This window comes from Euprymna scolopes, chromosome 31, assembly GCF_053919585.1.
Source record: "Euprymna scolopes isolate OS-2025 chromosome 31, ASM5391958v1, whole genome shotgun sequence".
Taxonomy (NCBI): domain Eukaryota; kingdom Metazoa; phylum Mollusca; class Cephalopoda; order Sepiida; family Sepiolidae; genus Euprymna; species Euprymna scolopes.
Window position 1 is genome coordinate 5,783,640 of NC_136512.1, and position 27,070 is coordinate 5,810,709.

At 29.6% G+C, this 27,070-nt stretch overlaps 2 protein-coding genes across 6 annotated transcripts in view; one reads left to right on the top strand and one right to left on the bottom strand.

Moving 5' to 3' along the window:
* LOC145255605 (uncharacterized) overlaps nucleotides 1–27,070 on the top strand; it is a 529,950-nt gene that overhangs the window by 15,092 nt on the left and 487,788 nt on the right. The gene's annotated exons all lie outside the window — the stretch shown is intronic.
* On the bottom strand, nucleotides 139–26,939 carry LOC145255604 (uncharacterized). Of its 3 annotated transcripts, XM_080114090.1 has the most exons (4): nucleotides 26,459–26,929; nucleotides 14,896–15,069; nucleotides 13,514–13,729; nucleotides 139–10,271 (listed from the first exon to the last, which is right to left on the bottom strand). In XM_080114090.1, exons 3-4 carry the CDS (start codon nucleotides 13,521–13,523, stop codon nucleotides 9,370–9,372), a joined length of 912 nt encoding a protein of 303 aa, XP_079970216.1. In that variant the 5' UTR covers nucleotides 13,524–13,729; nucleotides 14,896–15,069; nucleotides 26,459–26,929; the 3' UTR covers nucleotides 139–9,369. The 3 variants fall into 3 exon arrangements, with proteins under 3 accessions (XP_079970216.1, XP_079970215.1, XP_079970217.1); XM_080114089.1 differs by lacking the exon at nucleotides 14,896–15,069; XM_080114091.1 differs by lacking the exons at nucleotides 13,514–13,729; nucleotides 14,896–15,069 and having other exon boundaries at nucleotides 26,459–26,939.

Genomic DNA, 27,070 nt, shown 5'->3' on the forward strand with positions numbered 1-27,070 from the left:
CAAACAGAAGATTAAATAAATAAAAAAAATGTGTCAGTGAATGGACCCTGTAGAATTTTGTATGTCAATTTGCTTTTTGCTATAGGAAAAAAAAAAAAAAAAAAATAAGTCAACAATTTTAAAAGAAAACAGGACACATTTTTGTAATAATAAGTCAGTGTTTATTTAGAGAGAGAAGAGAGAGAGAGATCAGCAACATGTACTACATCAGGTTGACAAGAATTCAATGTATCTGAATGGCAAACGTATTGTATTCCAGACTGGAGGGGGGGGGGACTCAACAACTGTTTCCATTAAAATAGGCCTTGATTAGAGAAAAATTCAGTGCATTTGATAGTAAAAGAGAAAGCTTTTTAAAGCATGTGTGCGATATGATGTTATTAAAGATGAGCTCTTATTAGGCTTATACGGTAAACAAAGTTCCAATTATCTGGTGATACAAGCTTAACTTTTAATTCTAAGCTTTGGATTTTAGACGACAGAATCATGTATAAAAAGGAAATGTTCAAATGAATCAAATATGATGTGAAAAAGTGAAATTTAAGAATAAAAGTGGAACATGATTTTTGAGAAACTACATGTTTTTATTGCACAAATTTAGCTTGTATCTTTAAGAATGGAATTTGCAGCTTCCCAATTAAGATACAATTTAGACATTGTGCTTTCTTTAAAAAAAGGAAAATGAAATGGCTTTGTGGCATTATAGTCGGACGGTAAACAAATTTTTCTCCCCCCCCCCAAAAAAATATTTTTTGTATCTTTAGATTTTATTAAATTGCAGAAGTTATATTCTACAATAAAAACATTGGCAGCAAAGATTTCATTTTTGACTGCTGAATGGATTTTTTTAAAATCAAATTATGAAACTTTATATTTGATTTGTCTACAAGAAAAATTCTAAAGTGAATGAATTCCCTCATTTTAATGTTGTTTTTTTAAGACATAATCCCCTAACTTTGTCAGAGGAAGAGATGGCATCTATATGCAATTAAGATGTTTTTCTTAATGTTTAAAAGAAGCCCAATTAATTAAAAGGCACTAAAAGATTTTTTTAAAGTCTTTCTCTTTTTATTCCGCAACATCTTCCCTGCCAAAGGGTTTTATTTTGGGAGTAGAGGTGAATTTTAAGGTTTTCCTTTTTTAAAATCTAAATGAGCATTCAGTAGATAAAATATTTTAATAAAAATAAAAGCAGGGGAAGATTTTTTTTTTGAACTAGAATAGTAAAAAAAAAAAAAAAATAAATAAATAAATAAAAAGAGAAATAAGCTTTTTATTATCTAATCAAAATCTGGTTCAAATGGAAACAGGCTGGAAAAAAATCCATTAAATGGGATATCCAATAAAACAATTTCTTTTAATAGACAATCAGTTGTTCGGACGAAATTAGAGGGAGACAAACTGAACACTTTGACGGCTGCAAATAACAAACAGATATTGGTTTGGGGGAAACGAAGAGAGAAGAAAGTTGGGAAAAACGAGTGTGTTCTAGACAAGAGGCTGAGAAAACGTTGGACACTTTTATAAAAAAAAAAAAAAGAAAAGAAAAGAGCTATCACAGCTTTTTTTTCTTTTAAATACAAGTGAGAAAATGTAACTGAAAACTCAACAAAATATTTTGAAATAAAATAACTTTTTCACCAACATATTTTCACCTTTTTTTTTTTTTTTTTAAATAATTTAACAAATTTTGCATTTCATTTTTTCAAAAATTTAACTGAAGCTAAACAGCTGATAATAGTTAAATATTTTTTGTGATAAAATTGTTTTAACAAAAATCTGAAATATGCAAAGTAATTTTTTAACATTTTTAAATTATCGTCTTCATGTTAAGATGATTGAAACAAAAAAAAACAAAAAAAAAAAACGCAATTTGCCAACATTTGCATTGGATTTACACTCGATCTTTTGAAAGTCACTTGCTACTTAAAAAGGAAATGAGATTTTACTCGACAAGTTTTATCAAGAATTTTTTTTTTTTGTGCAAATTTGAAAATATTTCAAAATATCAAACTTTAGATAATTTTTTTGTTTGTTTAAATGTTAACCTTATTTATAATTTGATTTTCCTTTACTAAAATTTCGTAGATTAAAAAAACAAAAAAAAAACAAACAATTTTAATCAGAATTAATATAGAAATCATTCCTGTAATTCTATAATTGTAATTTGTCTTATGCATCAAATTTCTTTTTAGTTTCAATATTCATATCTCAGCAAAAAAACATGGTCTATGCAATCAAGAATTTGCTCACTACCTCACCTAATTCTTGTATGCATGTTCAAACTATCATACAGCAAGCTCATTATCTAATTATTACATTTATAGAACATGCAATCTTAAAACTAATGCATAATAATATGAATATGTAGAAATAAAATCAATTCTAATCTTAATTTTTTAGCAAATTTAAAAAAGGAGAAAGACAAGAACTGTGATAGCCCCTCGCTCGTAACACACTGCAGAAATATTTGTTGGTTCAAAGTTTTTGCATGTTTTGTGTACAATGAAACACGAGATGCAGAAAAGGAGCTACAAGTGTTTTTGTGATGCCACAAAAAAACAAGATATGCCATATACAAAAGTAAGAAAATTAAGGCAGAAATAGCGGGTAGAATCAAGTTTTGACAGTAGAGAGAGAAGACTTGAAGAATTTGGGACAAATACAAGTTGAAGAGGAGAAGAATAAGATTCTTTTTTTTTTTTTTATAAAGAATTATGTACAGAGTTCATCAGAACATTTTTATGTTGCCTAAATACAATTTCTCGGTTAAATATGATATATATATATATATATATTTTTTATTTATATTATAACAAAATAAACCTATTTACAATGTTTTGTGGAAAATTTGTACTTCATACACAACCGTTATGTACAAACACTCAAGCCCTTCTTAGATTAATGATCAAATGTACCAAGGCCATGACATTTATATTAGAATAGGGATAGGAAAGTAATGACATAAATTGCTATTCAACTATCATCTACAAAATAAGTTTTAAAAGACGCGGGGTGGCGGTTCTAGATGGATTATTTGAAATCAGAGTGAACAAGTTCACATCAGATTCAATACTGAACCTATATGGAGATAAACAATTTTCAAAGAAAAAAATCTTTATGGGGAAGGGAAGTCTTTGATGCAACAGGCAAGCAAACATTTGTTTTCTTTCAATTTAGGAGCACAAATAAGCCATAAAACATTGACATTTGTCTTCAAGCAAGAAATTACTTTTTGATCATTTTAGAGCCATTTTTGTCCTGAAGTTTTAAGTATCAGAGTTGATTTGTGCTTCTAAACCAAGACAAAAATATAAATGCTTATTTGCATGCACTTTTATAAATTTTTCTCTTTAAATTTATTTATTGGATGAGGAAGACAATAAAAAATATAAAAGCAATATTTTTTATCACAATTATCACAGGCAATTTGCAACTCAAACATTGCCTGTTCATTTCCCATGAGCCTTTGAAAGGGGGTGGCAAAAAAAAAAAAAAGTCCAAGGTACATTTGAGCAAAATATCTAACATATCACAATCACTAAGCAAATTTGCATTTTATCAAGATTCTATACTCTTGCATAAAGTTGCTTGCTCTCTCATACAGGAGGCAACTAGACAAACGACTGTTCAGTGAACTTTCATTAAATCTGCAACTGAGAAAAGTTGGTGAAAAGATTTTCTGCAAGAAGTAGGGAAAAACTGCACTGGCAAACTTGCATCACTTTCAATAAGTTATTTTATTTTATTTATTTATTTATTTTTTTTTTACAAAATCACACCATGCGAGAGAAATTGAACTCATAAACGAGGTGGGAAAAATTGTATTTCTCTCTTCATCATATTATAGCCTTACATACCAACCAATAGTTTGATTTAACATGCTTTCCGGAGGGGATGGGGTAGTTTTCATCAAGTCCTTATACATATACAACAATTTTTTTTAACAATGAAAGCATTTAAATACCCCACCTAAAAAAAAATACAAAAAAAACATGGGGATACAAATACTAAGTGAAATAAATTAAATGGGTGGTGGGTGGGGGATGCAATGTATTTTTTTCTTCTTTTCATAAAGTATAAAAAAAAAATTTAAAAAAAAAAAAAACATATCTGGTCATATTACCTCCACAAAGTTTGCATATATTTGGCATGTAAATGCATGAACTTAATTTTCTTAGCCATGGGAACGTTAAATGAAACTTCAGAAATTTATCAAACCTTTTGTAAAATTAAGCATTTAGAAAAAAAAAAAAAACTAATTCTAATTTATAGATAACATCTCCCCAAACCCCTACTCGGCAAAATCTGCTTTTGTTTTTTGAAAACACATCAATAGATGGTAAAGCGAGGCTAGAAAACAGAGACCATTTTAGAGGATCGGAATAAGTGTACAAAATTAAAACAAAAAGTGTGTGGAAATGCAAACGATGTAGGTGTATTGAATCATAAGTTAAGCATTTGTAGAAAATTTCAGAATCACAGATTTTTTATTCGTTTTTTTTTTTTTTTTAAATATTTTAAGACAAAAACATTGATTAGATTTGATTTTTAAATATACCTAATATCCAAAAGTGGATAAGAATAAGAAAAGTATTTTTATCATCTGATTAAAACATTACTTCCCTCATCAGAAATGTATCTGTATTATAATGTTCAATGAATTTCAGTTATTCACATGAGACTGGAAAAATCAAAGGCAGTTTTCTGCATTAATGGCTAAAATTTCATCCTTTCTTTCCTTGTGTGTGCACGCAAATAAAATTTTTGCAAAAACGAATTTAGTTTAACTTTGTTTATCTCCTCTCAAAGCTTATGACATTAAATTTAATGGTTCAAGATTTAGAGCTGGGTAGGGATGGGGGGGGGGGGGATAATTTTTTTGTTTTGTTTTTTTTATGAACATGTAAGGCAGTTCTATCCACCGGTTCGAATTTGTTTTTTCTTGGGAGGAGGGGGTGTAAACAGAAAGTCAAATATATTTTTACTGTAAGGTTTTCTCTGTACATTTTTTTTTTTTTTTTTTAGTAAGAGCGAACAAGAGAATTAAGGGAAAATGTAACAGTCCCATTTGGGTATATCGCAATTGCATGAAGAAACACCGGATAGCTGAGGACATTTGGGCAGGGATGTGGGTGTATGGTGATAATATTCTTAGGCCACTAAAATTAATAGCATTTATACCCATTAATTCAAAGGTTGATTGGATTTTTCCACCTATGAAGCATAGAAATTTGATAAAAAAAAAAATTTCTCTAAACAAATAAATGTTTTTTGATCAACTATATTTGAAATTTTAAAGTGTATATATATATATATATATAAAAAAAAAAAAAAATTAGCTGTTTATCTGTAGATTTTGTTTTGAGGGCCAGTGGCAAGAAAGAAGATCAGTCGTACGCTTATGAAATTTCCTTTTAGTAAACACTGGTTGATTAAAATGCCGCCTTTGGATGAAATTATACTTGACCAGGGTTGGTCACATTTAACAGTATCATTATGCTGGTTATCAGTACTATTTAAAAAATAATGTGTGTAGAGGGGGAGGGGACACAAATAATAACCCAGCATTAAATAAACTTGCTTTCCCAGTTTTAGCATGACCAAAGATTTTAGTGTAGTTACATGTGCTAAAATTTTATACAATCACATGCATCTAAGATTTATATAGAAACATTTTTTCCGGAAACGTGTATAGAATTTTTTTTTTTTTTTAAGTTATTTTGCTAATATTTTTTTCTTGTTAAAAAGAATTAGACAATCAAAAACAGCATATCTTACAATTCTAAATTTTACTAGAAACAAAGGTGCCACAATGGAGGTAATGAGACAAATGCAAGTGAGGAGAGTGTGCATATTTTCTAGAAGGTGTGTCAAGGAGAGGGGAAAGGGTCAGAGAAAAAAGTCTGCAATTAAAATTTACACTAATTTTAACTGTATCAACGCCTTTCTGTACCTTTGTAAAAATGGACACATTGCTTTTTTTTCTCTTTTTTCTTTAAATATATATAATATATATATAATATATACATATATATATATATATATATAATTTCTTTTGAATATATGTTGGGTTGGTTTTTGTCTTTATTTTTACATTGCAAATTTTTGTTTTTTTTATTAACAAATAAAAAAAGCTCATCTTTGGATGACAATATGGAAAAAAAAAAATGATTGACAAGATGAAAGGTTGTTATGAACGATACATTTAACTGCAAGGGTTGGAAACAAGAAAACATCTTTGTTAACTGTATTGGCTTAACATTCATTTTAAAAAGATAACAATGTGGGCAGCAAGAATGGAATATCCTTCCAATTTTGATTTGAATAAAAACAATCAGTACTACGAGAATTCTAGGTTTCTTTGGGCTTTTTTTTTTTTTTTACAACTTTTATTTTTAATCTGGAATCTTCTCAAAAGCTAATCAATTCCGTAGCATAACAGTTTCAAGCAACTCAAACTTTGTTTCTAGAACAGGATAAAATTTTTTTTAAATCTTTAAGAATTTGCTATTATTAATAGTTGAAGAAACAAACAATCACCATTTTTCTCAAACTAAAGATAAAATCTTATTAAAACGTATTAGAAAAGAAACATCTGAAAGCATTAAAATATGTAATTGTAACAAGGAATGATATTAATAAAAGTAGAAATTTAAAAAGGTTCTGCCCATAACCAAAGGAAGATGTAAAAAAAACACTTCAGTTAAGGAAGAGCAATAAAAAAACACAGGTGCTAGCAACCAAACGAATGGTAGATTACGGTCTTGCTTGCATGCGCACAAAAAGCTACAGAAACAGATGCACCCGTTCATGTTCTTTTTCTTTTTTGCTTGTTTTGTTTTTTAAAAAGTTTTATGCAAGACGACTTCATAACTAGGTTTTTGACAAGATGACGTTTATATTGAATTTATAAAAATTAGAAATACTTTTTTTTTTTTTTAAACCTTTTCACAGGCTTTTGAAATGTATTTAGTTAAAAGAGTAAGGTTGGTTTTGTTTTAATATAGAATTTGTTTGGAAAAAGAAAAATATATGAGCAATCCCTGATAAGTCACCCAAAGACAACGAGCAAAATAGTAAAAAAAAAAAAAAAAAAAAAAAAAAAATGATCATGACAGAAGTCATGATTGGGGGCACTCAACTGTAAATGATTAAACTTCAAAAGGTGAACACATTTACTGTAACGCAAACATTTGTACGCACATAAATGCTAAAGATCCTAATATACTCGTCCAAGTAATTTAACACACAACTTGGAAAACATTCAAGTTTCAAACCCCCACCTCCACACAAATGAGAAGGTGACTTAAAATGATTTGAGATCTTTTTTATAACCCACCTTTATACTGACGAGCAAATATTAAAGAGGAGGGGGGGGTACATAAAATAGGAAGAGATAAAAAGTTATGAAGTCAAATGACAATTGAGAACCAAATTGGTCCCGAAGTTAGACTCAAGTCTTAACCAGAAATGGATGTTTGTTTATATATATATATATATATATATATATATATATATATATATAACACCATCATTAAATGGGAAGGATATTTTGAAGATGTGAATTACAAAAGTAATCCTTATGTGTATGCGTGTTATTTTGGGCTGTAAAGAGTTATTCATGATGGGTATCAAAAAATAAAATGGGGGAGGAAGGGGTGATATCAAAGATGGGCTAAACCTCTTAGATAAAGACATAAAAAGAAATGGTTTTAAAATGTAACCACAAACTCTCAAGAAGGCAACAATAAACACTTAAGAAATTGTAGTCATTTTTAACCCCAACCCCAAACTAGGCTCCTATATTTGATCAGCCTCTGATTCCCAGTCTACAAAGCAATGGGGGAGTGGTTTTTCAAATCTATACTTTTTTTTTAAAAATCATCTTAAGTCATAAATGCTCGTTGGCAGTTTTTATCACAAGAAATTTGTCTTCCTTTTTCGGTAATGTGGCATTTTAATTAAGAAAGTAAAAAAAAAAAAAAAAAAAAAATGAGTGGAGGTTTTAGATTCTTCATACCAAAGATGAGCAGAAAGAAGACCAGAGAAAAAAGGAAAAAAAATTGATGGAAAGGGGGTATTTTTTTCCAGCCAAGGCACTAACTGGGTATATCGGACCCTTTATTTCTTTTTTAGTCGTGTATGAATGTCTTGATTTTCTTCTCATTTGTCTTTTTTTTTTGTTGTGTTAAAAATTTTTTTTTGTAATCTTCAGTTTATGCCGTTGGCATATGGAATAGAATTTTAAAATTCAAAACGAATGACAAGTATATCACAGCAACATTCCTACTGATGTTGTAACATGTTCAGTATTTTTGTTTAAATAAAGTTTTTCCCACATGTAATACAGAAAAAAATGGCTCAATTTAAGATATGTGAAAAGTTGATGCTCTCCACATATTAGCAGATTGCTGCCACTCAAAAGAATATATAAAATAGGTTTGCATGTCTGACTTATTTGATTTTCTTCAGATTCTTAAAGACAAAAATTAACAGATGCCCCCACCCCCCTCTTCAATTATAAAGTAAATATTGAGTTGTAATAAATAGTCAAGGCCAGTTATGGCACCATTCTTCATTTCAGAGAATATTCCATAGAATAGTTAAACACTTGTACCAACTTTAGGGCCCAATGAATTTTTAAGAGTGTAAATGAACGTGGGTTAATGGATTTTGAAATTAGGTTCATATTAGTTTTCGCTGCACTCATTTTTGTTCTTCAAATTCATTTAATTCTGTTGCTGGAATGGCAAGTGTCAATATATTTAGAAAAATGTGATCTTTTTCTGGATCTGAATGAGGTTGAATAGAATATATATATATATGGACAGGGGGGGGGGAGCAGGGGTCTCTTCATTATTATGATTAAAAAAAAAAAATTTCTTTTAATGATGAAAATTGGGTGAGAGGGAATCTGATGAATAAATTTATCTCGTTTTTATGAAGTGGTCAACACTAAAATAAATATGATAAAATAAATTGACTATCATAACATGAAATATGTGTATGATTTCGGTTCTCAGATGATTATGTATTTAGTTTGAATGTAATCAATTTTTAGCTTTGTTACAATTTATAAATAAAGAACTGATGTAGCAAAGAGTCCATAATAAAGTGGAGGATTGCAATCAAACAGATCGATTGTAGGCTGGAACTGGCAATCGAAGAAAAAGAAAATTTAAAATAAATAGCAGCATAAAAATGTTATATGTGGTCTTGATGTAAGAAAAAAAAAATTGTTTTAAGTTACCCACAAAAGTTTTGATGGGCACATACATTAATAAAGTTAAATTTGTTTTCCTAAAAAAAGAAAAAAAAAAATCTTTGTAGTTTCATGTATATACACACACAATAGAGTCATTTATCTCAAATTTCAATCAATATCTGCATTATGTTATCCAAGTCTTCAAGAACGTCCGCTCGACAATACGAACTGCATTGAGTATTAATAAGTGACGTATAAGTGGAAGGCTCGACTGTGGGTGAAGGAACTGTGGGTGAAGACAACGAATTGCCAACCCCAGGAAACGTGTGCAAAACTTCGTCGACACTGAGGGGGGTAAGTTTGCTGTTAGAGTTGGCCAAGGCAGCAAAATCAAAGTCAAATGGTGGGAGATCAATGTCACCAAAAATGTCATCTGTTTTTGGACTAGCGGAATTTGGGATCGGAGCTATGCTCACACTTCCCTCAAAAGTTGATAATCGATCAAGAGAACACATCATCGGATGAACTGGAGACGTAGAGTTATCTACATCAACCAGCCGAACATGTGACATAGTGTTGCTATTATCATTAGAGTTATTATTATGACTATCCTCATCAGTACTACTGTTACTCTCATCACTAGCATTATTTAGTTCCATTGGTTCTGGACTCGTGTAGTCAAGTGGCCGGAGGCCCGTGATGCTGTTGACAATATCATGAACTCCTTTGTCTAAAGAGTCTGCAGAATCTCCAGGTAGATGATCCAGGAAGCAGTCATTAGAGTCCATGTTGTTATATGTGAAATTTGTATCCATTGTAGAAAGCATCGGTATTGCAATGCCTTCATCATGGAGTTCTTGTTCAATGTGTTTCAGAGTGTTGCGAATGAGCACGTTTCGGTAGAGAGACGGCTCAACTCGTCGTTCAGGGATCGTACAAAGCTTTTGCATCGTGATGTTTAGGATAGACTGGCGTTGCTTGCCATAACACTGGAAATCAATGCAGGATTCAAAGTCGTCAAATTTTCTCTTTACACCCATCGTATCAAGTTGTATATCACAACCTAAAAAATTAAAAGAAACAATAAATTAAGATCTGGAAAAAAGTGTTAGAAAATTTTTAATGAAAAATAAAGTTATTAACATTTACTTAATTAGTTCTACAGATAGTAAAGTGAAAACAATTTTATGATAAAATGACTAAAAATAATGATTTTTTTTTAAATCAAGTATGCAAATTTTAAAAAACTAAAAATGTATTAAACCGATACATTATATATATATATATATATATATATATATATATATATATATATATATGGACTAAAAAATTCAACATTAAATTATTTAATTTTTAACAAAAACACTTAAAAATAAACTTTACACTAGAAATGCAGTACAAAAAAAAACTTTGTAATACAAAATTGTTTTTAATAGTTTGGAAAAATCGTTTCATATAGCTAATCAATAATAAACAAAAATAAATTATTGAACTTAAGTATTTAGAGTGGGATTTGTCATTAGCAGATGTTGATGAGAATCATTTTTCAGTTATCAAATGGTTTCTTGTTTTTTATATTTATGATTGAAAAAATATGCACATTTACAGTTAGTGGATTCAAATTATATTTCATTTATGTGATAAATATGAATATTATAATTTAAAGAATGATCCTAACCTATACGGTTAACAAAAAAAAAAAAAAAAAAAAATCATTAAACCAGTTTGAAAGAGGATATTGAAAGTCAAAAGTATTTTAAAAGGAAAAGATATATCTATCATTATATAGAAGGAACTCTGTGTGTGTGTGTGTGTGTGTGTGTGTGTGTGTGTGTGTGTGTGTGTGTGTGTGTTCCCTGTGGAATTGAAAATGGCTGGGCCAATTTTTAAGAAGTTTTACTTTACATGTCTGGCAGTGTTCTTAGATAAGTTAGGTTTTGGAATGTTTTCTGTAACAATTGATAATCAAAATAATCCAATGAAAGAAAATACAGGCGATTTTGACCAAAGTTAACACCTTACACAGCTTAACATCACTCATTCATTCAGGAAGTTTTATTACCGTATAAGTCGGAAGGCCCTGACATATGACAAGGGCGCGTTTAACATGGATGTTTCTGTTTAGAGCACAATCGAAGCATGATACTTGACTTTCATTTTTAACGTTTTAATTCAAGCCATTATATATATAAAAAAAATAATTTTATAAAATAAACAGGTTCTAGTGAACTGTAGACTATAATGTATTGTGGACTAAGTCACTGTAGGGAGGCAGTGAAGCTTCCTCACGGTGCACAGTGATGGGTCCCCAACTAGAGCAGGTAATCAATCGATTAGATTAAAAAAATAAATTTAAAAAAAGACAATTTCACCAATTTAGAGGACAGTAAAAATGTGGGAGTGAAATAAATAAATATAATATATCTGTGCGTGTTTATATCTCCAAGCATTTGAGAAATATAGGAATGTAAGCGTTTTAATTTCAAGCATAAAATTAAGATTTTCACAGTTGATATGAAATTTTTATTTCAATATAAAATTTTTTTTAGCTAATGATGCTTTGTAAAAAAAAGTTTTATTAAAAGTTTAGATTAAATGGAAAACTTGTTTTATCAACAAAGCGATTCATAAATAAAAAATATTCCTTTTAAATGCATACAAAATTCGGTGTTTCTTCATTATAATAGTAAAATTAAAAATCGAAATAACAAATTTCAAATAAAACTAATGGTAACTACTTAACTGTTATGTCGCAGTAATGAATATATCTAAAAATTACAAAAATCGATAAGATAAAAAAGTTAATGAAAATAGTTTTCAGAAACAATTAGCAAAAACTGGGCTTTGCTATAAAAAAGAAAAAACTGGAGTTTTAATCATAACAAGGGAGGTAATTATTTTCTGAAAAAATCTAAGGCTAATTTAGCAAAACCTTATTTTGCTAATTGTCTGGAAATTTCTCATAATTAAATTTCTACCTTATCGTTTATCGTAATTTTTGGATATATTCATTGCTGCGACATGACAAGTAGATATTGGTTTTATTTGAAATTCAATACTTTGATTTTTGAATTTCATGAAAAGTGCCCCAAATTCTTAATGCAACTAAAGTTATCTCCCTTAGTTCGAGCGGATGTGAAAATAAGGGGAAAAACTCTTCGATTTATTTTTAGCAATGATGTTGCAATTCAGTTTTTATTTTTTAACATTGTTTTTGTTCAAAAACTTTATACAAATGAGACGTCTATCGTTTAACTGAAACAATTAGATTTAGAAATAGTTTCAAACATGCTTATTTTTTTTATCCTTTATTCAAAGAAGTTGGAAATAACTGGTAATTTTCTAATTTTGGGCACAAACAGATTCTCAAAATATGATCACAGTACTTTCTCCTGGGGAAATGAAGATTTTTAAGAGGCAAGTTCTGGATGTTTTTATCAGCGAAATAGTTTGGTTCAACGGTAATATAATTTTCAAGGTAATTTAAAATATGGAAATTAAGAATTACCATTGAAAAGGATAGATTAAATTGGATATTAAAAAAAGCATCAGTTCTATTGTTCCTCTTATATTTACAAATGTGATGTAGATGTGAAAAGAAAATATAAAATATATGCACGCAATGGCTTATTGAAAATCATGCCATTAAAAGACTATAAGCGAAAAGATTTCTTAAAGAATAGAGTCCCAACGCTTTAAAATAATTTTAAAACAATAAAATATATCGTTTCTCCCATTTTTTTTTTTTTTTAAATCCTTTATAAAATTTTATTGAAAATCTAATGTTTATAGATGAAGCATATTCGTTTTCAACCCATCCAATATATTTTTTTTACAAATTACACATATATATATATATATATATATAAGAACAGTCAAAAAATAGATACAAAAGAAATAAAAACAAAAATTATAAGACTAAAAATTTCAAAGAAAAATAATTTTTAGAACACAGAAAATTAAAAAAGGAATATTTTGTAGAAGTTACATAGATTTATCAAAGCTACATAAACTTGAAAGGGAAAAAAAAACGATAGCCTTATTTACTATATATGCTAAATGATATTTTTCATAAATATAAATTCATTGGAGCATGCATAAGTCACATTGTCAATTAGTGAGAAAAGAATCACGTTTAAAAAGGAGTTTCTTTTTGTAATAGAAGAAATAAAATGCCTAACACTACAAAATCTTTGTAAATTTTCAAACTTTCTCCATTCACCAACACACACATATTTACCTATACACAAACACACTAAAGATTTATATATTGTATATACACTATCAAAACAGTCATGTACTAACCCTGCACCATCACGTATACCCCTATCGGTGTGTCTTAACCGGAAGAGTATCCATGCTGGTCGCGGTTTTGATCCGGTAGCACATCTAACCACAGTCAAGTGACGTACACCTTGGGTGAGAGCTTTTCATGCCGAGCCCAGGAGGCCCGGGACAAACAGTCTGTACATGGCATGGTCTCCACAGCCTAACTGCGATAACGGCGCAGTCATCTCCACGCTATAAAGAAAAATCACACATGGCAGGTTTGCATTCCAGGAAACAACCAATCACACAATAGAAAACCAGAAAAACACCATTTCCGCACCAGTCAAGTCTCCCATATCACCAGCAGCGCGAGTCGGTTTAACACTTTCTGCACATCCCATAAGTACGTTCAATTTTCGTTACCTTAAAGAAAGTGATCAAAACAACGAAACCTGGGAGATCTTAAAAACGCATGGTCAATATTCATATCACTAGACTAGATCATTTTTGCCCTAAAAATTTGTTGGGTTGCTCAGGTCTTCTAAACTAAATATTTAATAAAAACTTGATTACTTAAATATTTGGGGGTGTTTGTTTTTGTTTTGCGTACTAATAAAGTCAGAAGAGGTAGGGATATTAAACATCATATTTCCCATAAAATATAAAATTAAACTTTATAATCTTTGAAGAACAAAAATGTAACATCCAATAATATGAATATTGATATCTTCAAGTACAAAACTTTTCTATACATATAACATTTTAGAAAATGTTATACATTTATAAGGATTTACGAAAAATGCATAGTAAGGTTGTTGTTTTTTTTTCATAATCGAAACAAATGCAAAAATATCAAAGCTTTAAACACAAAACTAAACAATGTACATATTTCTCTTGTAAATATATTTCATAAATATAATAACCAACTAGAATGGCCAAAGTGATCTTGATTAGTTAAGAGGCATTTTTACAATAGCCAATCAAATAGTATAACAAATTGTTAAGAAAATATTTCTGGCCCAATTTCTTTGGAAGACATCTCCAAAAGATAAATATAAATTGAGCTATGGAGTAGGAAATCTTTTCTTTTTTTTTTTTAATTTTATTATTTTATTTTTTATACCTCCACCACTACTGGGAGACTTCTTACTTGTGAGGTTAGATTTCCAATAACCCTCTCCATGTGATTTAAGCTTTGTGTGCAGAGATAAATAAAAAATTCTGAAACTGTAATACTAAACCACTCAGCAGAATTAATGAGTTGATCTGAACTACAATTTGAAACAGATTTCAAATCAAGATGGAACATATTTGAATGCCATCTTTAGGCCATAACTGCTGGTTTCTGTATTTTTTCAATATTCGAAAACTAAATTAGCATGAAACATTAAATGGGGAGAAAAACAGTTGATAATTACCATGTGTGTTTTTTTTAAACACCTAAAAATTGTTTCCATTTTGTTGTCTACAAGTCATCATTTCTCCAACATGTTATTCTAAAATAAACAAAATCTAACCAGCATAAAACATGGGTACGACAGCACGTCATTTCTAGGATTACATTAACGCCACCAATTGTGAAGACAGGAGAACTGAAAAAAAACAAGGTGTTGTGGCAAAGATACAAATTTAGTGATATTTTTCGGCAAATATAGGAGGATACAAAAAAAAAAAAAAAAAAGAAAAACGGAGGAAGAGACTGATTTTCAGGCAAAAAAGAATTAGCAATGTTTTGCATCTAAACACAAATATTGGAAGCAACTAAAGAATCGTTTTAGAAAGAAAACCCAGATAAACAACTCTTCTGTACTATATGAGCTATATATACACATACATCACAAGCCATTATATACATGTGTAATTATGTGTGTGTGTGTATATATACATATATATATATATATTATATATATATCACAAGCCATATACATGTGTGTATATATATATATATATATCACGAGCATTATATACGTGTGTGTGTGTGTATATATATATATATATAATGAGCCATTATATGTGTGTGTATATCATGAGCCATTATATATGCATATATATATATATATATATATATATATACATACACAAAACAAGCTATTAAATACACATGTGCATATACATATACACACGAGCCATTATATACATATATTTGTGTGTGTATATATATATATACCCACTCACACATACACACGTGTGTATATATATATATATATGCGCCATTATCTGAAGGGATATTATATCATATACACTCATAATATACCACATGTGCCATCATACATGTATCATGATATACACAGATCAAACTCACTAGTCAAAAAAAAAAAAAAAAGAAAAAAGTCTAGCATTTTTTTTTTTTTTTTTTTTTAAACAAATGCCACATTTTAACTGGGTACAAATGAAAAGAGCATTAGACAGGACACATCCTGACCCGTCCAATTCTCTGTTCCAGGAAGTTGAGGTAACTCACCAAATTCTCACAACAGGAAGATCATCCAGCAGTTATTTACAGGCTCCAGAAAACATCTGTGGTTATCCGTGACAATTCTAGAAACCTTGATAAAAATGAGTGCGAAAATATGCCACATGCAAAGAAACATTGGACAAACGTTAAAACGATTCTGTTTTGGGTTAAAAAAGAAAAACGGGGCTGGGGATGACCAATGTTTATCAATCATGCTATCATTTTTATGTATTTCATCTACATGGAAAAAATATTTTTCGGGTTACACACTATATATCCAATATAGGATATATTGGAGAGAAATTTCATAAATTTGCTCCTATAACTGGCATTCATGTAAAACAAGCCAATAATATGTATCAGAGTTTCTACATTGAAACGATTGCAGTTCGATACAAAATCATAATTGCAATCATTCAAAAGTCAAACTAAAAAGTTTGAGTCAATAAGACTTGCATTTTCTTTTGACATGATGCCAGTAATTAGAATAACACGTGGAAAACAAGTCTTAATTCAAAGAAACGAGATACAACGGTTTCCTTCGGTTTAGGAATTTTCTTGTGCACCTGTTGTACCAGAACTGGATTTTGTTCAAATCGAAAAGGTTTTAAAAGGAAACAATTTCAAGAATTCATATTTGATTTTCCAAAGATGCAAAATTTGAATGCAAGGTTTAATGTGATAAAAATATAATTGGTCTTTCAAAACATTCGTGAGATTTTTGGAGGCCTAACCTTCCTTTATATTCTCAGCCGGTCTTGGGAACCTAATATGATACAAAAATATAAAATTAACGAAATTATGATTTGTTTCAAGAATTCATCAGAAAAAAAAAATAGTTAAACACAGTTTTGATTAGGCAGGTTTGGACATATACAGACATCTACAACATTCACTATATAAAAAATACAAGATGGGCATACGCAGGTGGGTTTTCTTATATCGACTAGCAAATCCTGTAATGTAAGAAATAATTGTTATCACACTAATAAGAACAAGAAAAAACAATTTGTGAAGCATTTAAAAAAGCGCAGATTATCAAACATTTTTTTAACCCTTCGCGCTAAAAATTCGTTTTGTGATTGTGAATGTGCAATGGGGATTTTATAGATCTATATCGACAGACCTGAATAATTAAAGAATTGGTATTTTCTTTGGAACCTATTTCTATACGAATAAAAAAGGGGGGGGGATAGAGATATCTTATTAAACCCCTAGAATTTTTATTTTAATGCTAATAGTTTAATTTCATAAAAAGGTAAAAACGATATTAAAAACTAGCGACCATCTTCGACCCCAAACTAAAGTTTGTGTAATCAAATATTTTTTTAATCAGATAATTATCCGTTAAGCACAATTTACAATATATGTTAGCAGGCTTCATTTAACTTCGAAAACTATTAGAATGTAACCTTTAACGCTGAGATTTTTTAAGGTTGAAATGAGATTAAATGTTTAGGCAAAAAACGACCCGTTAGGTCACAACCCGAGTTTGAATTAGATTGAATCCGAAAAAAGTGGGTTTAGTTAGACTCGTCTTCACCTCTCTCTTTCTCTCTACAACTACGGATGAAATGGTATTAACAGTTTTATTATACTCTTTCTTATCTTCGATTTTTCATAAAAAGAGAAAGAGATATAAGCGAGAGTATTTAATAAACGAGGTGTATAAGAACTTGGACATGAGATTGAAAGTAATAAATAGAATGTTAGCAAGAGATTGGTCACTTGGTGAGTTAATTGCAAATTACAATTAGAATTTTTTCTTCAAACTTCATCTCTAAACTTAATAGGAAAATCGCGTTAGGAAATAGATAATTATACAATGTAAAATGTCTATTTTCTTTTTGTCAAATAAAAATGAAAACGCGTCTCTGCAAGCTGAGGGGTGGGTGGGGGCCATTTTTAGGCAAAACTTATATAGAAAACTGAACCTAGCCAATGACAGCGTAAATAAATGAAATACTTTGAATTTGGTATTCAACCAACAAACTAAGACACTTTTTCTCCAAAATAAATAAATACAGATTTTAAAGGACGATGAGAAAGTCATTGAGAATCTCCACAAATCGAACAAGCTTTTATTTTAATAATTTAAAAATATAAAACATTTAATTAGGATATGGTGCTATATATTTTGGTTAAAAATTGTTTATTGATGGATACTATCAGTGAATGTTTATTGGAAACAATGGAGCAAATGGAGGCAACTGCTTGCATGGTGGCAGAGAAATGTAAATTTAGGTCAGTGTGAAAAGCAGTAGATTTGAAGCGTCAACTGCTAATCTACTGCTGCAAAGGTAAAGAGGGGACAAGGGGGACAGGCAATTGAAGTGAGTTCGACTGTGCCAAAAGAAATCGTTAGAAAAAAAATGTGCCTACTTTCATGGCAGTTTTTATTTTTCATTAGAAAACTTGAAATATTTATTTAAAACAAGATTTAAATAGGAAATCAATTTAGTAAGAGTTAACAGGTTCTAGTTAGAAGAGGAATCGGTAATGTTTTTCTGCAAATAAACATTAAACGGATTTTTTTTATCGATAATTTATTATATTCTTCATTCGATTTGCTTTTCTGTAACAAACTAAGATTACATTTTAAGCTATTACTGAACTGTCAAACATTGAAAAATGCAACATAAGAGAGAGAGATCTTGTAAAAAAAAAAAAAAAATTTCATTTGGTAATATTTTTTACTTTATTTCTTGGTTTTGGCATGATACGACTTATAGCATTTTACCTCCAGTCGAAGACATGCAGTCGATGCACGTGTGTAGCCAGAAATGTAACTAAATAAATGCACGAGTATTTATATAAGCATTTTAAACGCTCAAACACAAAATTGTCTGACAAACCTCTATGAACAAAACTACACGAATAATTGTGTGTATGTATATGGCAAGTGAGCTATACAGAAACGTTTGTTTCAGTCTATCGAGGACACTTTTCAGACTTATATTTTATAAATCCACACACACACACACATATATATATATATATATATATATATATATATATATATATATAATGCGCGCGATTAGTAATCTAGTTGGTGTTTGGTAGTAGCAACTACTAAAGATTTAAGGGAGGGTTTTATTTTTAAAAATGGTCGAAAGGTAGAAGGGAGAGGTTGCTTTCTGTATTGGTAGGAGAGTAGTGGTAGAAAGCGAAGAGAAGAGAGAGGGGAATAAGAGATTCCTCCCACCAAAGGCAGACAACCATAGAAGGGGAAGTGAGAGAAGAAAGAAAAAACAAGTCGACACACCAATATATATATATATATATATATATATATATATATATATATATATATATACACATACACACACACGGAGACAACACGAAAAGAGCTTATGACAAATATAATACATTTTTTTTTGTATTTATTTGCTTCCCCACGAGAGCAAAATGTGACACAAAGTCGTTTTAAATGTGTGTGTGGTGGGGGTACCAGCACCACTACAAAAAGGGACACTCTGGCAATAGGCAAAAATAAAAATTGCCTTAGTATAGAAGGTTCTCCCCTACATTGACTCGGGACAAATTAGCTAAAGTCTAGCTTTATATATATATATATATATATATATATATATATATATATATATATATATATATATATTCTTTCAGAAGAGTGTAGATTGAAAATTTGGGTGTCAACGACAAGCAAACAATTCAAATATATACCGGCTCTACCAATAATTAATATTGAGCATTTTGAGATCGGATATATATCAAATGTATTATCTAGTAATTAGCTTAGACACCCGTGTGTAGATGTGTACGTAGGTTTCTAAACACGAATATTTATGAAAATCTTTACTTTTAAGAAATATAATGAACAAAATCATGATAAATGTGTTCGGAGAGAATAAACATTAACAACCTTTAGGTACTTTGATGAATAAATTCATTTTATTTGGGTTGAGGAATGCAAATGAAACAAAATACTTGACCTTTTATTTTTTAAAACTTGTTAAAATTAAAATAAATCAACGCGCATACAGTAAATTATTAAACATAAATTCAAATGCTCCCCACCCTACTGTATGTTCAATAGACTAACAATATCAACATTTTTAATACATTTTTTCTCAGATTTAACTACAGTTCTGTATAAGTCCATCTTATTAAGATAGAGTCCAAAAAAAAAAAAAAAGTCAGTTGAGAAAATAGGTATTAACAGACAGAGAGGAGTCTTAGTGAAATATATTAATAGTAAGAGGAGAATTAGAGAGAACTGGGGAAAAAGTTGTGTTAATGGATGAAAATGAGAGGAAGGGGGACGGAGAGTAAGAGTGAGTAAGCCAGTCTCTGCCCCTCCCTCTATTAATAAGACACACACGCACTTGCTCGGGACAGCAGGAGAGAATAATTCGCAGTGATAAAACAAATGGATTTTTTTTTTTTCTGAAAGAAAATTACTTTAAAAAAAATGATAGACACTAAACACTGTACACGCACACATGTCAAAAGCGGCAATCAACAAAATTTTAAATAAAAGGTTAACAAAAATTGACAATTTCTCGGTGTCACACGAGCTGAGCTTTTAAACTATCTTGTTGAATGATTAATTGAAAACAAAATTTGATTGAGATTTTTATAAACGATTATAAAATAGATTCACTTTTAAAAAAAGTTTTCGATTACAAAAATTTCACTTGCTAAATAGTATATTAGCGCGAGTGAAGAGGGCTATTCATACAGTGCTCAACTATGATTACTGCAGAGCAGAAAAGGGGACTTAATTGGTGGGACATTCACTTTAATTTGCAAGCATAAAACTTATAAAAAGCTGTGTATATATCAATTTCGTCAAAACGTAAACAAGAGGACAAGTCGCAAACTCCATAAATAGTTTTGGTTTTTCTGAAACTTCAATAAAAAGAAACGAAAATACTAGTTTACTAATGAGATATTATTTTTCCATGTTTTTTTCAGCATTATCTCAATCTTAAACATATTCCTAAGAGGCAACGATGCAGTTTAGTTGAAATAACTTCAGACAATTTAACATTTTTTAAAGACTTTTTGCACTTGCTGTTCAAAGTGTTACTTAATTGAGATGTTTTGTCCTCAGTCGGAAAAATCCAAGACATTTTTGTTCTATCCAAAATGGAAGTTCTGAGGAGCTGAATACCTAAATTGTTTATTTCTGCACACAAAGATTTCAAAGTTCATAAAAATTAAATCACATAAGTGAACCACTATTCTGACATTTTTTATTGCGTCTTTGCAGTGACATCCTCTCTTTGCCAACTGGTTCAATATAATTGAAGAAACTGGCTGACGAGTAGTTTCAGTCTTGTTTTTCAAACAACCACCAAGGCAGAATCCTTCCCCATACTAATTTGGTCCTTTATTATGCTAAGAAAACGAATACTACAGTATTTCTACCATAAGTCGGCATCATACTGAAGCCGGTGTTGCAAGTATATAGTATATGAAGTGAGCCATCAATGATAATCTCTACCCCCCCCCAAAAAAAAAAAGTTTGAGGTTTCTATTTTGGACATTGTCTTCATGGCCATTAAAAAAACTGTATCATTTTTTTTCTGCCTCCGTTATCCTGATGAAGAAAGTTTGAATGGCAAAATCTGCACTTTTTGTTTTTATTTTACATCAACCAAAAAACTCTTGTGCACAATTTTTTGTCAAGTGAAAAGGCCACATAAGTATAATTGCAAAGACATTTTTAACCTTTGCACTTTTTGTTTACATATTTATTGCAAATCTAATGAGTGATATACAATTGGAGAGGGTCATAATTTCTATTCACAACCAAAAACTCCAATTGTTTCGAAATCAGGTGTGAGTGTGCAAATATTGTTATTCATCTGAAGTTTGCAATGTGATGATTTTTAACAATACTTTTTGAGGTTAAAAAAAAATGCTCTTCTTTAAGGTGATTTTAGAATCTATGAAGGTGATCCGACCCACTTACTTCACCCTGGTAAAATTGTTTTCAAAATACGTCAGGTACCTCATAAAACTTGTATATTTTAGTACTACATTTTAGTGAAAATTACCATGTATATAATTACTTGACTGAACTCCAGAAAACATTTTGTTTATCTGCCCATTTTTTTAAAGAGATGATTTGCAACAGATATCATTGGATGAACCTTTTAAAAAGTCCACATTAAAAATATCATTAATTTCAGTTTAATCACAAAATTAAAATGGATTTAATCGTAAAAATTCATTATATAATGTTAGAAAAGGCCAAATTAGAGTTAAAAAATGAAATTACATCAACTTTGAGGTGTCACCAACCTGTGCATGCTTCCACATACGAGCAGCATAAAAAAAAAACATCACTTGGGAGAAATGAAAAGGCTTGCTCCATGCTTTAAGCACAAATTAAAAATGACATGCCAATTCTAATTGATCACATATTTCTTTAAAAGTAATAACTCACATCCCTAAACCATGTGCGATCTTTCATGTCTGCAGATCACATGCCTATTAAATTTAGGATTACTTTTAAAACTTGAACACGTGTTGAATTAACAGGTTTGTATTGGTTGTGGAAAAACTACAAACTATAAAGACGAAAGATCAAATTGACAACAAACGAAATGTCTGTAAAGGACCTGATCAATATATAATATTTATTAATTTATAAAATAACAGAATAGCCGTCCCTGAATGAGTATTCTGCTTATTTATAAGCCAGCAGAAAGTTTGCATTACTACTAAACTTTAGCTCTAGAATCCTTATTCTCATTGTGATCAAAACCGATTGAATGAAAAGCATTCAAACTTGGGGTTTTAAAGTCTTAAATTGTAATTCAATATCGTTTAATTGCATTTAACTATTGATTAGTATTAAGAAATATTCGAATTTTATAATGAAGGATTGTGCTTTCGTATTATGCCCATAACGATTCATAAAAACAATTTGAAATTTCGGCGGATATCTGTACTCACCCCTTAAAAACGCGTTTTTTTTTTGGGGGGGGGGGGGGTTCAACGATTATCATAGATAAACTTAAGTATCATATTAGCAAGGGGAAAAATAATGAGCCCCTTTCTCGTTATAACGTTCTAATCACGTGACACGTCGGTAAAGAAGTGGACAGTAAGTCAGGTAGCAATGAAGTAGAACATTATAAAGAGAAAGAACCCTCTTTTTTTTTTCTGCTAATATGATTAGCAAATCTGTAATCTGTTAATCGTTTGAAATTAAAAAAAAAAAAAACAAAAAAAAACACACGCATTTTTAGGGGGTGGGTACATTTCGTACAGGTCCGCCGAAATTTCATGTCTAAATTTCCATGGTTAAAATTTTATCAAATTCGGAAGCATCTAAATTTCCATAAGAACTTCCAGCCTATTTTGCATAAAACTATAAATGAAATATAGTCCACATTACCCACCCTTACGCCTAGCAGGATTGTGCCAAGGGGGGGGATGATCAGTTAATTAGCTTCAGAGTTTACCCCACAGAAAGAGGGGTGGACAAAGCCGAAATCGGAAACTCAGACGTACTACGAAAATCTTTTAAAATATCAATTACTAATTCGCGCAAAAAGCAAAACAATATATATATATATATATATATATATATATATATATATATATATATATATATATATATATATATATATATAAATAATCACAATTCTTTTGCATTTTATTCCCCCGGACATGACAATTTATATTAAAATACAGATTAACAAACCATATACATAGCACATTCATAGGAACACACACATGACAAGCACATAACAACACAGACGTTAGAATCACTTGTTGAAATAAATGAAAATAAAATTTCATCTACAAACGTGGCTTTTTTTTTCTATATTAAAATGTCATTTTTTTTCCGCTTCACTCTTTTATAAAATTGCACAAAATATCAAAACTTTTTTCGCTTTATTTATCAATAAGTCGGGCATTTTAATACTTTGTTAACGATTGAAAAAAAAAAATACTTCGTGACCCTTTGAAAGGAATTTTGAAGTATTTAAACTGTCAAATAAAGTCATTAATGCTTTAAAATTTTTAGCTATTAAAAAGAGTGAAAGTTTTGGAATAGTCTGTAAATTATATCAACATTATCTTGTTTAAAAAATAAGTTTGGTTTAAAAAGTAAAGAAAATAAAAACAACACTAGATATGAAAAAGTCAAACTACCTGTTGTAGGTAGAGTTTATAGTGATCCATTATTTATAATGAAAAGGTTATTTTCTAGATAGGGAATTTTTTTTTTTTTTTTTTTAGCTAGCACAAATGGACCGTGATACTAGACCTTTTATTTACAAACATCAGTTATGTCAAAAAATAATTTTTAAAGGGCCACAAAGTAATTTATCGCCAAAACTAATATATATATATATATATATATATATATACAGCTGACGTATTTAAAAAATCCAAAAGCATTCTTGGTGAAATTTCATTCCGTAATTATGATTTCTAATTAATTTAGAGTTATTGAACTGTATTTAAAAGAAATTAATATGTAAATCATGTAAAGACGAGAAACACAAAAAGTTGTCAATAAAGAGTTAAAGTTCACTATATAAAATTGACAATTTAAAAGGCATGAAAATATTTCATAAAACATAATACTTTAATGATCATGAAACATAAGACAATTTTGGGTTTGTATTACTGTACACATAGATTCGAAAAAGTTGTCAAAAAACAAATATATAACAAATAAATGTTATCAAAGGCAAGATAAGTTACTTTTCTACCAAACTGGATATAATTTTCGTGTTTTTATTCAATGTAACATGTTTATTCAGCTCGAAAAACATGCGGTGTTTACCGATGTATTGGAAAATTCAAAATGGCGCTCGACTCTCTCTTAAACACGGTAAGTTCGGGAAAAGGTGTTATAAATAATAAACTAGACAAAATACTGTTAGAAATTCGCTCAATATATATTACCGTGACATAGGTTGACATATATTCGGTGTTTTTTTAATAGTATTTTGTCTAGTTTATTATTTATAACACCTTTTCCCGAACTTACCGTGTTAAAGAGAGAGTCGGGCGCCATTTTGAATTTTCCAATACATCGGTAAACACTGTATGCTTTTCGAGCTGAATAAACATGTTACATTGTATAAAAACACGAAAATTATATCCAGTTAGGTAGAAAAGTAACTTATTTTGCCTTTGATAACATTTATTTGTTATATATTTGTTTTTTGACAACTTTTTCGAATCTATGTGTACAGTAATACAAACCCCAATTTTCATATTCAAGATTTAAAAAAAAAAAAAAAAAAGTAAACATGTGTATTTTAGATTTTTTTGATTTTTTTTTTTAGATAAGATCCTAAAAAATATAATTATGAAAATAAATTATATAAGGAGATTAAAATTTCCTTTTTTTTTTTTTATAGTTATTTTAATATATTACAAATTTTCAGATAAATTATTCCCTTAAAAAAAAAAAAAAAATTGTTTTATGCTATTACGTCTAAATTCGGTAAAAAGAAAAAAATCGAAAACAAATTTTAGAGCGGGGATCAATTTCGTATATAAATTTTAACAAAATCATCCTCCACTTCCGGGCCATTTTTTACTTTAGAGCAATCAATTTTTTCACACATTAACCCAAGTCTGACTGGCAAAGTCATCAGCCTACTGAACTTATAAAAAATTTATATAAATAAAAATAGATTTCCCAGAAAAAAAAAAAAAAAAAAAAAAAAAAAAAAAAAGCAAAACAATATTTATCTCCAATACAAAATGCTTAACTGCACCAAAACGGTAGAATGGCCCGGAAGTGGGGGGGGGGATCTTTTTATTTTCAATAATTTTTTTTCCAGGGGGTTCCACAAAAATTAAAAAAAAAAAAAAAAAAAAAGTAGGGTACTAGTGCAGAGAGTGATCCGGACGTAAATAACGTTATTATTTAAAAAGCCATTCATGGGGAGTGGAGAGTGTTTGTAACTATTCTATACTTCACCCTTACAATTGAATTAAAAAACATAAAACTTTAAACTTGGAAATACGATTTAAAAAATAGCGCGGATCACTCTATGCACTAGCACCTAAATCTTTCCATAAAAAGAAAAAATCTAAAAAATTTACTAGATACCGAGATAATCGGAAATAAAATGTTAAAAACATTGAAATTCAGGAAATTTGTAAAAGTTTTTTGAAGAACGCTACAGTTTTAATTTCTATATATATATATATATATATATATATATCGTATTTAATTATTGCAAACATAATTATTAGGTTATCATTGAATTTGAAATACAAATAAAAAACTATTTAATACGATTTTCAAATAAAAATATATTAGGATAATCTTTTCTAAAAAACAAAAAAAAAGTGGTTGAATTAATTCGAATACGTATCCCTAATTTTATAACGATCTACGTTTAAATTTTAACATTTCAAAATCAATTATTTCAAATGATACAACATCGAGTAAATAAAACCAATTCAAACGAAATCTTTTCGGTGAGATTTAAAACTGTACATTTCAAATAAAGTCTTGAGTTGAAGATGAAATTTCAAAGAGAAATTTTTTTTCAAAAAATATAACTTACCAATTCAAACATCAGATAATTATTAGTGAATTCTGTTCACGTGTGATTTGTTATCATCGGAGAATTCGTTTCAATCGACATTTCTTGTTAAAAGGCTTTAATTTGGCTGTAGACATATTCTGTGAAAATATGACGGCGAGAACGTCTGGGAGTGCCCGACTAGGTCAGCCGCTTCCCCAGCTTCAACTGAAAATTTCAACGAGTGGAAGGCACTAAAAACCAGGCATGACACTCGGCAATCTTCGGAGATTTCCGTAGCGAATGTTCGCTCATGTCCGCCGCGTAGAAATTGATTCCTTCACTTCCGCTCCGGTTGTGTAGCAGAACATAACCGGATAGAAACAGATTTTTTTTTTACGAGGTAGTTAATATATGAGAATTTTTTTTCAGTATTATTTTCCAGCAAAATTGTTAACATTTTTAAAGATGCGAACTTATCCATTAAAACTGTCTTTTCCATTAAAACTCAGAATAAAATAGAAAACTAGAGAATAATTATTTTGATGCATTTTTTAAAATTAAATTTATATATAACGATTATTCTTTGCGCAACAAACAGTATTCGACGAATACTATTCGTTTTAGTTTTAAAATATTTGCTTTTAACTAACT